The 16,846-nt window shown below is 46.5% G+C and overlaps 1 protein-coding gene across 8 annotated transcripts in view; it reads right to left on the reverse strand.

Annotated features, from left to right (window-relative positions):
* Nucleotides 1–16,846, reverse strand: part of LOC139229953 (meiosis inhibitor protein 1) — a 193,995-nt gene that overhangs the window by 133,749 nt on the left and 43,400 nt on the right. For all 8 annotated transcript variants that reach the window (XM_070861627.1, XM_070861624.1, XM_070861628.1 and 5 more), the window contains 4 exons: nucleotides 16,379–16,480; nucleotides 13,256–13,287; nucleotides 5,059–5,173; nucleotides 2,910–3,026 (listed from right to left, as the gene is read on the reverse strand). In XM_070861627.1, the coding sequence (XP_070717728.1) occupies nucleotides 2,910–3,026; nucleotides 5,059–5,173; nucleotides 13,256–13,287; nucleotides 16,379–16,480 (366 nt within the window). The remainder of the gene's footprint in view (nucleotides 1–2,909; nucleotides 3,027–5,058; nucleotides 5,174–13,255; nucleotides 13,288–16,378; nucleotides 16,481–16,846) is intronic.

The following is a 16,846-nucleotide window of genomic DNA, read 5'->3' on the forward strand; positions in this document are numbered from 1 at the left end:
AGTCACCTGGGTCACCTGAGGCCTGCTGACAGTTGCAGGCTCGTGGTTTCTGCCCTATACATTTCTGCTCGCAAACACAGTTCCAGTAAATTTATGAATATTGCTAGCACTTGTGTGCTGAGAGATTTGTTTGGTGTTATCACTGGTGGACATAAACGCCTGTACCAGCGCAATGGCCTTACTGAGGGTCGGTGTCTCTACAGTCAAAAGTTTTCGTAGGATGGTCTCGTGGCCAATGCCCAGTATAAAAAAGTCTCTGAGCGTTTGCTCCAGGTAGCCATCAAACTCACATTGTCCTGCAAGTCGCCTTAGCTCGCCATTTCCTGACCTTCAGATCGCTGGCACGTATAGAACCGATACCTCGCCATCAGCACGCTCTCCCTCGGGTTAAGATGCTCCCGAACCAGTGTACACAGCTCCTCATACGACTTATCTGTGGGTTTCACCAGAGCCAGAAGATTCTTCATGAGGCTGTAGGTCGGTGCCCCGCAGACCGTGAGTAGAACCACTCTCCTTTTTGCAGCGCTTCCTTCTCCGTCCAGCTCGTTGGCTGCAAAGTACTGGTCTAGCCATTCGATATAGGCTTCCCAGTCCTCACCCTCCGAGAACTTCTCCAGGATGCCCACAGTTTGCTGCATCTTTGCGCTGGATTAGTGTACTCGTCGCCAGTTGTTGTGTTCCTAACACAGATGAGACTGCACACAGCAAGGTTAAAGTAACAGTGACCTCAGTCTTTATTAAGATACTCCAGAGTGAGTAACAGGTCTTAGGGGCCGGCTTATATACCGTGCTCCCAAGGGATGCTGGGATCCCTTGGGACTTCAAGGGATGCGCTCCCTGGTGCGGGTCATGCTTTACAGATACACAACAGAAACCATTGGGTATTTTTTTGTCGATGTTCACACTTATCCATGTAACTTTCAATCATGTTCTTAGCTAGATATTTATCCAGCTCCTTTTTTCTTAAATCAACATTTTTTCTTCTCTGCCAATCACACATTGGACAGCGAGCTGCCCATCACACATTGGACTGTCGCTGTTGAGGTTGTCCATGAAGCACCTGTGTTCCAGGTCCTGAACTTCATTTTAAGGTGGAAGATGCCTGTGCGTGGCTTCTTTTAACATGGGGTGGCCGTTGCACACCAGCTACCACATGGGCTTGACGGTGCACGGTCTTGGTCCAATGGCAAGGGGATCCAAGACGATTGGAGACTCGGCTCCGCTGCATGGACCTAGTACGCACACACACACACACACATATTGCATGACGAAGCCTTGGACATTTTCCACACCTCGGGAGCCTACTGTCAAACAAGGGCAGACGTCGATGACGAAGTCCAACACTGCCTTCAGTGTGCCTGTGCAGCCTTCAGTCACCTGAGGAAGAGGGTGTTTGAAGACCAAGACCTCAAACCCGGCACCAAGCTCATGGTCTACAGAGCAGTAGTGATGCCCGCCCTCCTATATGCTTCAGGGACATGGACTATGTACAGCAGGCACCTCAACGCACTGGAGAAGTACCACCAACGCCGCCTCCGCAAGAATAGGTGCACCGTCCGTGTTCTCGCTCAGACCCACATCCCCAGCATCGAAGCATTGACCACGCTCGATCAGCTCCGATGGATGGGCCACATCGTCCACATGCCCAATACCAGACTCCCAAAACAAGTGCTCTACTCACGAGCTCCGACATCGCAAGCGAGCCCCTGGTGGGCAGAGGAAACGCTTCAAGGACACGCTCAAAGCCTCCTTGAAAAGGTGCAACATCCCCACCGACATCTGCGAATCTCTGGCCCAAGACCGCTTAAAGTGGAGAAGCATCCAGGAAGGCGCCGAACATCTCGAGTCTCTTCACTGGGAGCACGCAGAACCCAAGCGCAAACAGCAGAAGGAGCGCACGACAACCCAAGCACACCACCCACCCGTCCCTTGTGGAAATGTATTTTTATCTAAGCTGATACCATACGGTATTTGTGTGCCTTTTGATTAAAATGGAGTCCTGGCCCTTCCAGAACTTTCTGCATTTTAGCAGCCAGCTTATTATGAACAGCTAAACCTGCTGTTAGATGGCTGATGGTTATCAGACAGCTAGGAGACAAGTCATGCTGAGACAAGTAACCCCCCATGGTGCTCTCCTATTGTCTACACTACAGGAGTTCCATGTCACCCCACCCTTATCTTCTAGCCATTATCTCTTTCCTTTACCTGATCCATTTGAAGCAAACAGGTAAACTGACCAGGAAATTGGATAATCCTGATACAATACAAGACAGGTGATAGCCCATTACCTATGACTCATGGAGTAATGGCCGTTTGGCTTTCTGATAACCCTGACAAAAGGAAATATCTGGATACCATTTCAGGACCAGGATATGGTGATTGGCTCTTTGTCTGTGTTCACTGACTGTGAGACAGAGCAATGCACAGGGAGAGGCCAGAACTTGGGTTTTACTGTGTGGATGTCTTGTGAAGCTGTACCATTGCGGAGGTGTTCATTTGGCCCTTGACTGAGTGAAACCTACCCCTTGCGAGCAAGTAAATTAAAAGGGAAACTTCCATCGGAGCTGTAAGTATCGGAGTCATTCTTTTCTGAGGTCGAGATTTCGACACCCTTCAACCACCGTCTGCCCCACCTGTGAGAGACTGTAGGTCCCGCATTGGACCTATCAGTCACCTGGGAACTCATATTAATGTGGAAGCAAGTCATCTTCGACTCCGAGGGACTGCCCAAGACGACACATTGGGACAGTGAGCTGCCCGTCACACATTGGGACAGTGAGCTGCCCAGCACCTTTTTGAAGTAGTAAAAAGCTCCTGTTTGACACAACATTACTCGAACATCTAAATTGATATTACTTTGTGTTCTCCTTTTAAATATGTTGGCTCAAGCAATCTTCAATCTCACTTACCATAAATGGTATGGCACTTAGAAAAGAAAAGTTTCTCCTCAGTCAGCAGGAGAAGACAACTGTACACCGACCACACCAAGATCTCATCTGTGCTAGAGAGTCGCTCGAACAGAAATTCTAGGGAAAAGACAGCAGAGTCAGAAAAATATCTCTCAATAAAGCAAACTCAGTGCAAGGTTTGATTTACAATCCAGATGAAATTGAGTTTGAGGCTAACTTGTGATTAGTTTCAATAGTTATCTGGCCATCTGTCGGCTCCATTTCAGAGAAAGCAGAAACAAAACTCCATTGCCCACCACATACAGGCATTCAAAGATTTTAGTCAGTGGTCTGTCATTTGAATCCACTAGCCACAACTGGTTTTAGCTTTGGTAGTTCTCAGTGACACTGTCACTGTTAACATAGTTGACTAATTAACAGTAATAGAAAACTTATGTCTTGAAATTAGGCTCTTGAAATATCAGTGTACAAACACAATGGCCCCTATTGTAAGGGCGAACCAATTTTCAGCAGGTGAGCTTTCAGCCCCGATATTTACTCGAGGCAGTGAAGAGAGTGGATGGTAGGGATCAATTCCCGGATGGTTAACCCGGAAGCAAAGGTTTCCTGGACGTCCTGCTAAAATTAATAGCGGGCGTCCTGCAAATTTTTTCAGCTAGTTTTCCGTCAAAGCCTGCAGCACAAGGCCGCAACAGTGGAACGGAGATGAGGGAGGAAGGTAGTGAGAGATTGAAGGGGTGGAGGGGAGAGATTGAGGTCGAGCTCTTCAAATGAAGGTCAAGGAGAGTGTGGAGGTCGAGGGGTGATTGTGACAGTTGGAAAGGGGGGCGGGGAGGGAGAAGGGCGAAGAGGTTAAGCCCCAGGAAACGGGTACAACATTAGTCAAAAATAAAATCTTTTATGATGGAGGCATGAAGCCTTCTTAAAAGATTTGTGACTGACCCGTCTCCTCAGTGGGCAGGGCAGTGTGGGGCAGTGGGCGTGGAGTGGTGGGGCAGTGGAGGGGACTGTGGGTGGGTCAGTGGGCAGGACTTCGGGGGCAGTGGGCAGCAGTGGGCGGGGCAGTAGTGGACAGTGGGCGGGGCAGTAGGTGGCAGTGGGCGTGGCTGTGGGCGACATTAGGCACTCACTAACCCCCCCAACATGCCTCCATTAAAACTGGAAATGGGTGCGATAGGGTCGGATTTGAAATTTAAAAATATTTGACTTCCCACTTGACTCAAACCCACCCATTCTTCGGAGTCAATTCAAAACTCACCTACTGCGGCAAATAAGAGGCCTCATTTGAAATGTTGCCAGCCAGCCGAGGCCAGGTGAGAGGCAGGATTGGCTATGGGACCTTCCTTTGGTGGTCCCTGCAATCGTGAGTGGGGGTTGCGAGATCATGGCAGAGGAAGCCTAAACTTTCCTTAGACGAGCACTCCAATGTCAGCCCCAGGAGGAAAGTAAAAAAACAATTTTTTTTTTAAAACTTACCTTTTTGGGCCTCTTCTGGCCCTGATTCATGTCATCGGAACTCGGCAGCATACCTTTAAAAAGGATCCTGCCGGCTTTGGCCGATTGTCCTTAAGCAGCTGAAAACCAGTCAGCTCCCGGCAGCTCTAAGGCAGCTATGTGACCTGGGTGATTTTAACTGCCCATCCACCCGGTTTCCCCCGGGCAGGCCAGGATTAAAATTGCCCCGCTGTATCTCCTAATATCTGAAATTTCTTTGTGCTATTTTAATGGAGGTTTTAAGATTTAAAATAGGTTAATTTAGGTCTATTAAAATAGAGGACAATGGAACTTATCATGGTAGTAGGGAGGAGCAAGATCATGCAGGGATTCAAAGAAAGAGATAAGAATTTTGGCACTGGGAATCAACGTAGGTCACCGAGGATGGACATGATGGGAAAGTGGGATTTGGTATGAGATAGGATACGCATAGCAGTTGTTTAAAGAGAGAGGGGGGCGATGGGAAGTGGGCAAAAAAAGCACTAGAATAGTCAAATTTGGAGACAACAAAGACAAGAATGAGGGTATCAGCAGCAGAAGGGCCGGCATATGGATAGGGGTGAGAGATATTATGGAGGTAAACTACCACTAAATAGACAACAACATTTCGTGAGAAAACAGACAGGAAATACACCTTAGTAAAAAATAAAGTAACCTGGAATATCTGCGTATACTAGTGCAGGAGCGTATTGCACTGGAGAGTGGACGAGTATGGAAGTCATACATTGCACACTTGCAATCTGCAATGTTTCATCTCCACTAAGCAGCAACTGAAAGAAAACACAAAGAGAGAGAGTAAAATGCTGCTTTAACTGTTGTTTAACTTGCCAGTGCTGTAATTCTTTCCCTGCTGTGCTGAATGATCAATGATATTCAGTTCATGATACCTTCTGTCTACTTATCTAAATTTTGCAGATGCTGCAGGATTACCCACAGGACCTGCTACAAAGACAAAGGAGCCAGAAAGAAAAGAAGATCAGACAAGAAAATAGGGAGTATGCAGCAAAGCATGAGCAAGGGCAAATCAGCCAAGAGGGGAATAACTTCCAGAAAAAATATTACATATTTAGTTGGTTCATTTTTCCTCACTGTCGTCTGTGCATGTAATATAGGAATATATTTCAAGAGGCTCCAAAATACAGAAAAAAATCATTGTACCCCACAAGAAATGTCTTACAACCATCTCAGAATAACAACTTGTATTTATATAGCGCCTTTAACATGGTAAAATGTCCCAAGGCGCTTCACAGGAGTGTTAAAAAATATAATTAAAACATTTGAAAATAAAATTAAAACGGAAGACAATTAGGGATGGTTCCTTCATATTTTTAGGGAGCAATGCTTATCCAGCTTGCTTAAATAACTAAAAAAGTTCACTGTAGCTATATGATGCTACTGAAAACCCTGAACAAACAGCCTTCATAGAGACATGGCTGGGACTAAAGCATGCCTCTGAAATTAGCATGCATGGGTGCACATTCTTTAGAAAGGAGATGCTGAAATGGGGGAGGATGGCGATAGCAGAGTTAAAATAATAGTGATGAACTTACTGCCTCGATTCCAATCGTCGCGATATACCTTTTCGTGTTTTCATGTGAATCAGCAAAGCCTCATAAATCCATAAAAATCGTGGGCCTATGTTGTACAAAGGACCCAGATGGTGTTTTAATGGCCTACTGGGCAGAGCGTCAGCCATGGACGTTCTGCTCAGTAAAATCCAGCAGAATTGCAGAGGAGGCCCTTCGAAGAAAGTACTAAAATTTAGTGTGTATGTGTGTTGTATATATGCATATATAAAATCTGCCTGTCTAAAGCCTTACTTGCTTTGTCAATATTTACCATTTTGAAGTGTCATGTCAACATTTCCTATTTAATCTTCCTATGTCAACTTTCCCAATGTAGTTGCAGGCTCTGGCTACTAGATAGCTCTGTGGAGAGAATATCTGAAGTCTCTCTCCCAACTCGTATTTAACATCCTGAAAACTTCGATGAAATCACCCTTCACCTTCTAAATTCCAGGGAATACAATCCAATTTAAATAAAACTCTCCTCGTAATTTAACCCTTGGAGTCCGGATATCGTTCTGGTAAACCTACGCTACACTCCCTCCAATATATCCTTCCCAAAGTGTGATGCCCAGAACTACTCACAGTACTCCAGGTACTTCCTGGATATAGTGGGCGTGGGCCCAGGGGCAGCCCACACTGCGATATGTGTGCGCACCTATAGAACCACAGAAAATAGGTGTAGGAGTAGGCCATTCGGCCCTTCGAGCCTGTACCACCATTCAATTTGATCATGGCTGATCATTCCCTCGGTAATCCTTTCCTGCTTTCTCTCCATACCCCTTGATCCCTTTAGCCGTAAGGGCCATATCTAACTCCCTCATGAATATATCCAATGAACTGGCATCAACAACTCTCTGCGGCAGAGAATTCCACAGGCTAACAACTCTGAGTGAAGAAGTTTCTCCTCATCTCAGTCCTAAATGGCCTACTCCTTATCCTAAGACTGTGTCCCCTGGTTCTGGACTTTCCCAACATCAGGAACATTCTTCCCGCAGTCCAGTCCCATCAGAATCTTATACGTTTCTATGAGATCCCCTCTCATCCTTCTAAACGCCAATGTATAAAGGCCCAGTTGATCCAGTCTCTCCTCATATGTTAGTCCAGCCATCCCAGGAATCAGTCTGGTGAACCTTCGCTGCACTCCCTCAATAGCAAGAACGTCCTTCCTCAGATTAGGAGACCAAAACTGAACACAATATTCCAGGGGAGGTCTCACCAAGGTTCTGTACACCTGCAGTAAGACCTCCCTGCTCCTATACTCAAGTCCCCTAGCTATGAAGGCCAACATACAATTTGCCTTCTTCACCACCTGCTGTACCTGCATGCCAACTTTCAATGACTGATGAACCATGACACCCAGGTCTCGTTGCACCTCCCCTTTTCCTAATCTGCCGCCATTCAGATAATATTCTGCCTGTGTGTTTTTGCCCCCAAAGTGGATAACCTCACATTTATCCACATTATACTGCATCTGCCATGCATTTACCCACTCTCACCTAATCTATCCAAGTCACCCTGCAGTCTCTTAGCGTCCTCCTCACAGCTCACAACGCCACCCAGTTTAGTATCATCGACAAACTTGGAGATATTACACTCAATTCCTTCATCCAAATGATGATGATGATGATGATGATGATGATGATGATGATGATGGATAGGAACAGAAGAAATGGAACATTCATTACAAAACTAGGACCGCAATATTCGGGTCATGGAAATCCTCATTTAGATTACTGCATTCCTTGGGAAGTACATTTTCACTCTGGCTAATGTGTAGAGAAAGATGATTCCTGGCCTGAAAACACTGGGCTATGAAGACAGACCTCGCATATGGGGCTGGAATCAGCTAAAGAATGGGGCAAGAATGTATTGGTCTAATGACTTTTTATTTTCTGGATACAGAAATTGTAAACATCAGCTGGAATTTTCCCGCTGCTGAGCTTGCGGGTTTGGGGGTGGATCGGCAAGTAAAAAAATCCCGGAAATAGGGAGCGTGTCAGGAACCCAGCATCACCGCCCCCTCATGCATTTAACTCGGGCGGCTTTGAAGGCGCGACATGGACCCGATCGACAGATTGATATTATTAACTTCTTGTTGAGAGACCATTAACAGTGAATTTAACGGCAGCTTTTGAGTTTTACTGCAGGAGCATGGGATTCACAGAGGTCATGTACCTCGCCTGGGGAGGCGGAACTTAGTGGTCATTGGCGAGATCATTCATCAACAGCTTACACTTCATTACTTGCCTCATGGAAAGGCTCGTGCTCACTCCACAGATTTTGGTGTCTACAGCTTGCAGGTCATTTTTGAAACCTCGAAAGCCATTCTGACCACATTGCTACTGACTATCACAGCACTGAGGGATTAGCCCACTGATTTCCATCTACTACATCAGCATGGGTGCCGCTTATACTGTCTCACCTTGGTCCTCAGAATCGGACCAAGATGAGCCCCACCACCAACACCATCATCATCATCATAGGCGATCTCTCGAACGAGGATGACTTGCTTCCACGAGTTCATAGGTGTTTCGATGAAGGACCCGATATTCCAGTCCTGAACTCCAATTGAGGGGGTGGAAGATGCCTGTGCGTGAATTTTTTTTTAACGTGTGGTGACCGTTGCACACCAGCCACTACACGGGCTTGACAGAGCTAGGCCTTTATCCAGTGGCAAGGGTTAACCAGGACAACTGGAGACCTGCTCTGCTGCACGGACCTAGTGTGCACACATATCGCAGTGTGGGCTGGACCGTGCTGCCCCTGGGCCCTCGGCTCTTCTGGGCCCCGTACCCTCATCTGTCGCACCTCCACCACGATCTCTCGCCACTCTTCCGCCATAAACACTTGCCGCTCATCCGCCCCGACCTTCCCACTCTTCTGTACCTGTGCCCTGCCGATGTTCCTGCCCACTCTCCAAAACGGCGACCGGGGTTTTGATATCACCCAGTCGCACATCTCATAGAAACATAGAAAATAGTTGCAGAAGTAGGCCATTCGGCCCTTCTAGCCTGCACTGCCATTCAATGAGTTCATGGCTGAACATGCAACTTCAGTACCCTATTCCTGCTTTCTCGCCATATCCCTTGATCCCCCGAGTAGTAAGGACTACATCTAACTCCTTTTTGAATATATTTAGTGAATTGGCCTCAACAACTTTCTGTGGTAGAGAATTCCACAGGTTCACCACTCTCTGGGTGAAGAAGTTTCTCCTCATCTCGGTCCTAAATGGCTTACCCCTTATCCTTAGACTGTGATCCCTGGTTCTGGACTTCCCCAACATTAATAAGAACATAAGAACATAAGAATTAGGAATAGGAGTAGACCATCTAGCCCCTCGAGACTGCTCCGCCACCCAACAAGATCACGGCTGATCTGGCCGTGGACTCAGCTCCACTTACCCGCCCGCTCCCCATAACCCTTAATTCCCTTATTGGTTAAAAATCTATCTATCTGTGATTTGAATATATTCAATGAGCTAGCCTCAACTGCTTTCTTGGGCAGAGAATTCCACAGATTCACAACCCTCTGGGAGAAGAAATTCCTTCTCAACTTGGTTTTAAATTGGCTCCCCCATATTTTGAGGCTGTGCCCCCTAGTTCTAGTCTCCCCTACCAGTGGAAACAACCTCTCTGCCTCTATCCTGTCTATCCCCTTCATTATTTTAAATGCTTCTATAAGATCACCCCTCATCCTGCTGAACTCCAACTAGTAAAGACCCAGTCTACTCAATCTATCATCATAAGGTAACCCCCTCATCTCCGGAATCAGCCTAGTGAATCGTCTCTGTACCCCTTCCAAAGCTAGTATATCCTTCCTTAAGTAAGGTGACCAGAACTGCATGCAGTACTCCAGGTGTGGCCTCACCAATACCCTGTACAGTTGCAGCAGGACCTCCCTGCTTTTGTACTCCATCCCTCTTGCAATGAAGGCCAACATTCCATTCGCCTTCCTGATTACCTGCTGCACCTGCAAACTAACTTTTTGGGATTAGTTTCATGCACAAGGACCCCCAGGTCCCTCTGCACCGCAGCATGTTGTAATTTCTCCCCATTCAAATAATATTCCTTTTTACTGTTTTTTTTCCCCCAAGGTGGATAACCTCACATTTTCCGACATTGTATTCCATCTGCCAAACCTTAGCCCATGCGCTTAACCTATCTAAATCTCTTTGCAGCCTCTCTGTGTCTTCTACACAACCTGCTTTCCCACTAATCTTTGTGTCATCTGCAAATTTTGTTACACTACACTCTGTCCCCTCTTCCAGGTCATCTATGTATATTGTAAACAGTTGTGGTCCCAGCACCGATCCCTGTGGCACACCACTAACCACGATTTCCAACCCGAACAGGACCCATTTATCCCGACTCTCTGCTTTCTGTTAGCCAGCCAATTCTCGATCCATGCTAAATCTCAAAATACTTGGAGCAGCTCACGCTGGAGGTTGAAGTGGTAGCCGTTCCAGCTCTTTTATCTCCCAACCTGCGGAACTTCCTCTCACAGGTTGGGGGGCCACGATGTTCCAAGCCCGCCGCTCCAGCTCTTTTATCTCCCGACCTGCGGAGCTGTTCTCTCACAGGTTGGGGGGGGCCACCACCAGCAGCAGCAACCACAACAGCAGCCTTCTCCTCAACCTGATGCTCCACAGGAGAGAGGGGCCACCACAGGACTGCAGCGCACCAGACGCGATACCCCCAACACAGGATATACAGGCAGAGAATGAGCTTCCTCAACAGGACTGAGTAGCAGTGCGTCAGGAGTCTCAGGCTATCACACCAGACATTTGCAGCTTGCTGGAACAAGACCTGCTGCCTAGAAATTCTGGTGGACACTCTTTACCAGTGGCTGTCAAAGTCACCAGCGCCCTCAACTTCTTTGTCTAAGGCTCCTTCCAGGGATCTTCAGCAGACATTTGTGGAATTTCGCAGTCGGCCGCCCACAAATGCATCACCCAGGTGACCAATGCTATGTTTCACAAGTCAGCCAATTATATCAACTTTGCCGCTGAGGCCAGTGCTACTGAGTGTTGCTCGGCTTTGCAGCTTCCCATAGGTGCAGGGCGTCATCAACGGTGGCCATGAAGGCATCCTATAATCACCCAGGAGTGTTCGTGAATCGCAAAGGCTTCCACTCCCTCAACGTGCAGCTCGTCTGCAACCATAGGAAGATCATCATGCATGTGTGCGCCAGATACCCTGACAGCTGTCATGACTCTTTCGTGATGCACCAGTCCACTCTCCCTAGCGCTTCGCAGCTCCAGACTTACCGGCTGGCTGATTGGAGACAAGAGCTATCCACTGAAGAATGGCTCATGATATTCCTGAGATGCCCAAGAACTGAGGCCGAGGAGTGTTGAGAGCCACATCTCCATCAGATGTCATACAGCAAGCAATAGGCATGCTGAAGATGCGCTTCAGATGCCTTGACAGATCTGAAGGAGCCCTTCAGTACGCACCAGCCAGGATCTCCAGGATCATTGCTGTCTGCTGCGCGCTGCACAACATGGTGCAGCAGTGAGGACTGGAGCTGCAGGAAGAGCATGGCGCACAGCATACAGCCTCTTCAGAGGAGAAGGAAGACGAGGAGAAGGAGGAACCCGACCAGCTGCAGCACACATTGTTGCCCAGGAGGTTTGGATGGCCTTTCCATGGACAGATTTACTTAACTTGCTCCAATGCAGCCACATCGGTGCTACATGCTGTACTAGGTTCCCCCCCAAACCCCATTCCTCCCCCCCATTCATGGGCCACTCGCACTTCCCTGCTAGCAAGGAACTGGTGAGCAGTGAGGCGATGAAGGCCCAAGTCTACGTTTACATCCCTCCTCGAGAAAAGGTCTATGGGCACTTGCTGTCTGCTGTCCACAGCTAGCCTGTTCTCATGTGAGTAGCGCATTTGCTGCTCTATGCAGGTGGCCATCCTTTCCATGGAAGAGCGCATCGTCGCCATCGCCTTTTACATGGTGGTGCTCATGTTGGAGATGCACTCCTATATTCTCTGAACATTTGCAGCATCGTGGCATTTGTTGCTGCCTCTCCAAGATCACCCTCTTTCTCAATGTCCCACCGTGGCTCAGCGTCTGCATGCAGCTAGGTGTACAAAGACTGGAGTGCCACCTCTAGTTTTCTCCCTCTCTCTGTTGTTGTGGGCTCTTTCCTCCTGCAAGGAGGGAAAGAAGAGAAGTTTGAGTGAGAGTGATGGAATGAGTATAATGAATGGATGGGTGTGAGTAACGATGTGTAGGGGGGGTAGGCTTGGGAAGGCAAAGTGATGGGGATGTGGTGACAAGCACATCAGGATGAAGGCAACTGTGGCTTTGCACTCACCTTTCCTGACCTCATCCAATCATTGAATCTCTTCCTTTACTGGATCTAGGTCCTCCTCACAACTTTCCTGCTGCTGACCTCCTCTGCTATTTCCAGTCAGAACCTTTTGGTCTCTTGGGGAGGTCTCTTGTGTCCATCTTCTGGGAAGAGAACCTCCCTGCGTGCTCTTACTGCTAAGAGCAAGGCATCTGTAAAGCGGGGTGCAGTCCTCTGCCTTTGGAGTATTTATATTTTTCACTTTGCACAATAACTTAAACCTTTCCAATGCTCCTTTCACACTCGTTTACCAACCTTCAGATGAGTTGTGTGCAAGGCTGCTTTAAATATGAGCGCTGGAAATGAGTCTTCGATGACGTCATCAGACCCGCACCCTTTAATAGGACCGGAAAATGCGCATGTCTGGTTTAATAGGGTCTATTTACGCTAAAGTCGCTCTGAAGAGCGGGCTGATCAAGACATCACATTACCGACCCAGTGCAAGTCCCACACGCACCCGTACCCAACTCAGAAGTTAAATTTCCGAAAATCAAGTCGGACAGATTTTGCCGACTGACCTCATCCTGCTTTACTCATGCAATAAAGATCTCCTGGAGAATATGCATTTAAATGTAGAATTATATATATCTGGGAGGCTGTACATTAATCAAGGACTTCAAACAATTCATGTGACATACTGGATGGCTGGAAGTATTTATAAAGCTGAATCCAATTAGACAAAATCTAACACATATGGATTGTATGTTTGAGGGTGAGGGGCATGTGTGATTCTGTTTCTAGTCAAATTTTGTACTGAAGAAAGCCATTGGTGCAGATTCCCACTGTTAGATCACTTTACACCCCTGAAATGCCATTCACACAAAAGGATTAACAACTTTGACCTCAGAGAAATCATTTGCAGCTGTTTGAAGGAAATATCTACAACTGTGGAAAATTTGGATCACACGATTCATAACACTTACCTTTTTCAAAAGTAACAGCAGTGAATTTCCACCTAAAAAAGAAGGATCCTTTATAATGACTTCCTCAATGATTAGTATAAACAAAATGAAATTAAAATCTTGATCACTCAGATTTAAAGGAATGGTATAATTTAAATATCGTACTACCTTTGTTGTGACTGGAGTGTTGCTGCTCTAATTCTATATTTCCCTCATATCGAGGATGACTTGCTTCCACACCAGAAAGGGGTGAGCTCACAGGTGTTTCGATGAAGGACCTGACATTCAAGGGCCTGAACTATATATTGAAGGGTGGAAGATGTCTGTGTGAGGATTTTTTTTAGCGTGTGGTGGCCGTTGCACATCAGCCACCACACGGGCTTGACAGAGCTAGGTCTTGTTCCAGTTGCAAGGATTAACCAAGATGACTGGAGACCAGCTCTGCTCTGGTCTAGGCACTGGGTGGCACAATAAACTGTCCTTTAACCACTGCGGTCTGGTTTGAAGTCCAATTCAGACTGATTTCATATAGGAGGGATTTTAGGCAATGAGCTAATCCACACACCTACTTCCCAGTGAGCATAAAACTGGCCACAAATGTGGTACTGGCAATCTTACTCAGAGAGGATCATAGGAGTGATCAGTATGGGATGAGGAAAATTCAGTGGTGCAGGAATGGTCTTCTAACATTGGGATATAGTAGAATAAAGGATTAGTTTTTAAACGCTTATCCAGATTCTGAGAAGATTCCTAAACTGAAAAGCATAAGGTTCTCTGTGCTTAATCCCTCACTTTAAATGAGCACCGAATTTGCAAAAATTGAATTTAAGAGAAACTTCCTGCAAAATATTTTACTTTGACCATAGCACACATCCAACATTTGTAATTTGTGCAACCCTACCTCAGTGCGCCATGCTGACATTCTCCTGATGGCAAGTTAGCCAGTTTGTGCATTACACTGCTATACATCCTGGTATTTACCGAAAAAACTGGGAGTTGGCTATGCCGCTCTCAACTGGCCACTCGAGCTCCACCTACCTACACTCTAATCACCCCAAACTCCGCGATCTATGCCAAACTAAGTGTTGCTCGCCTATCACCATTCTTGCCAAATTGGCTCCCCAACCCCAAACATATTGGATTCAAAATCCTCATTCTAGTGTATGAATCACTCAATCCCCTCGCTCCACCCTATCTCTGCAACCTCAGCTTCAGGTGCCAGCATGCACCCTCTGCTCTTGTGATGCTGGCATACTGTATATTCCTCCCTCCTTTCACTACACAATCTGTCGCAGCGCATTTAGTCGGATTGACCCTGCACTCTGGAACCATTCCTAATCCCTCTGCCTTGCTAACTCTCCTCACGTTCAAAGTCTTATCAAACCTATCTCTACAATCATGCCTTCAGACAGCTCTCAACATTTCTCCTACTACAGTTCAGCATCCTTTTCTCCACTGAAGTGTTTTGAATAACTACACTGCATCATTCCTGGCAATGCCAAGCTCTGCTCCTTTGACAATGATTCCAGGGCTATCCCTGGTCTCTCACTGCACCCACTCACCTATTATTCCTGTCCTTGTGGGCTATCACCTTACTCACTATCCTCCAATGCATTAAATTTTAAATCCTTGAGCGAAAAATTGAATAGCTTAGCGCCACCAGTTCTTGTTGGTGCGGGGCGCTACAGAGTTATCGCCAGGCATAGCAATATTAGCGGCGTTCGCCAACTTGAATAGGGTTTTAGCGGCAGCGAGCGCCAGGGAATGTTGCGCCAGTGTGCAACGCCCCAATAGCGCCACGGAAGCCAAATTGAATGTTATCGCCTGCCTTACCACCTGCCGTTAATCAAGCCAGTGCACAACTATCCTGGGCGCTAATGAAAGGGATGAGTGTATCAGGTAAGATTTAGCGATTTGATTTAATTTTTTTTGGACTGATTTCACTTTCTTTGATCTTCCTAATGTTCTATTTAGCTGCCTTGCAATTTTTTTTTCAGGTACTCCAGCTAACCTCCCCTTTGAGCACAACTTTGCTGGTATTTTAGCGCCAGAATTTCAGTAGCGCAACCAGCTTAACGCCCCAAGAGAAGTGTGGAACGCTTCCCTTAGGGCGCTAAAAATCCATATATCTACCGCCGGTGCTAAGTATTGCCCGGCGCTATAATTTGTACCGAGGCAATGTTAGCGCCTCAAAATGGTCAATAATCCATTCCCCCCCCCCCCACCCCCTTATCTTCAATGACCTCCATGACCTTGCTTCACACAAGGACCATCATAGATTATACTCAAACTGTTTGCGCTACTGGACTACTCTCTTGGGAAAAACAAGATTTTAGTTTGTCCATTCCTCTATAATAGTTTTCAACAGCAATACTATATTGTCCTTGTACAAGGCATTGATTAGGCCTCAGTTGGAGTACAGTGCCCAGTTTTGGTCTCCTCACATGGTGGGTGATATTGAGGTTTTGGAAAGGGGGCCACTACATTAATTCCCAGTTTGAAGCATCTCAGTTATCAAGATAGCCTCAAGGAGCTGGTACTTTAGAGAAGTGTACATTTAGGGATGATTTGATTGAGATTTGTAAGATGATTAAGGGAATAGATTGTGTGTACACAGCGTGTTTCAATTAAATAGGTCAGAGAGGACCAGGGGTTACAATTTCAAATGATGCAAGGCCAGAAATAGATTGCATATCAGGAGATGCTTCTTTTCCCAGGCAATAGTGGGCCTCTGGAACAGGCTGTCGGCTCAGGCAGTGAACGATGATTCACTGGATTCCTTCAAGCGAGAGCTGGACCTGTTTCTGGCTGGGGCGGAGATCACCTCCTAAGAAAGGTAGGTACTGCAGAGCCAGAGTGATTTCCTGGACTAGTTTTGATCGCCTATAGAGGTTGGAAGAAGTTTTCCAGATATACTTTTCTCAAATTGGCCTGGATTTTTAAATGTTTTTTCACCTTTCCCAGAAGATCACATGGCTTTCGGGTAGGGTGGGAAGTATATATATTGTAAGTCACAAGGTATCAACAGTTGTGTAGGACAGGCTTGATGGAACAGGAATTTTCCTGTATGTTATTATTCATGTTATTTCCCCTAATCACCCTCTAAAGTTAGTATAATAATCAACTGGCTTTGTGGTACTGTACCCTGAGAAATTACTTCCTCTTCCGAGAAGACTTCTTCAGTCTCAAACGAACTCATCATCACAGTCACAAACTGTCTAAACTGCAGGAGATGCTTGAGAAGCCCTATATTCACAAGCAAGGAACAAAGCTACGTTAGGGATGTTAGTTTGATTTTTCAATAAATTTGAGTAACGGGGGGAATTTTAACCCCCCCAAAATGGGTGGGTTTGGGTCAGATGTCATTTAAAAATGTAAAAAATCCGAAACCCGCCCACTTCCAGTTTTAATGGAGGCAGGACAACGGGTGGGAAACAAACCCACTCACAGGAGGCAGGTTAGTCATTTAAATATTATAATGAGGTTGTGTGCCTCAAAATTAACCACCATTTTTAATTTAAACCTGATCGATGCCCGGGAAACCCGGCAGCTAAAGGGACGCGAGGACTGCTGGATCCAGGAGGTAAGTGTCTTTCCACTTACCTGCTGGAT

Source organism: Pristiophorus japonicus, chromosome 19 (assembly GCF_044704955.1).
Source record: "Pristiophorus japonicus isolate sPriJap1 chromosome 19, sPriJap1.hap1, whole genome shotgun sequence".
NCBI lineage: Eukaryota > Metazoa > Chordata > Chondrichthyes > Pristiophoridae > Pristiophorus > Pristiophorus japonicus.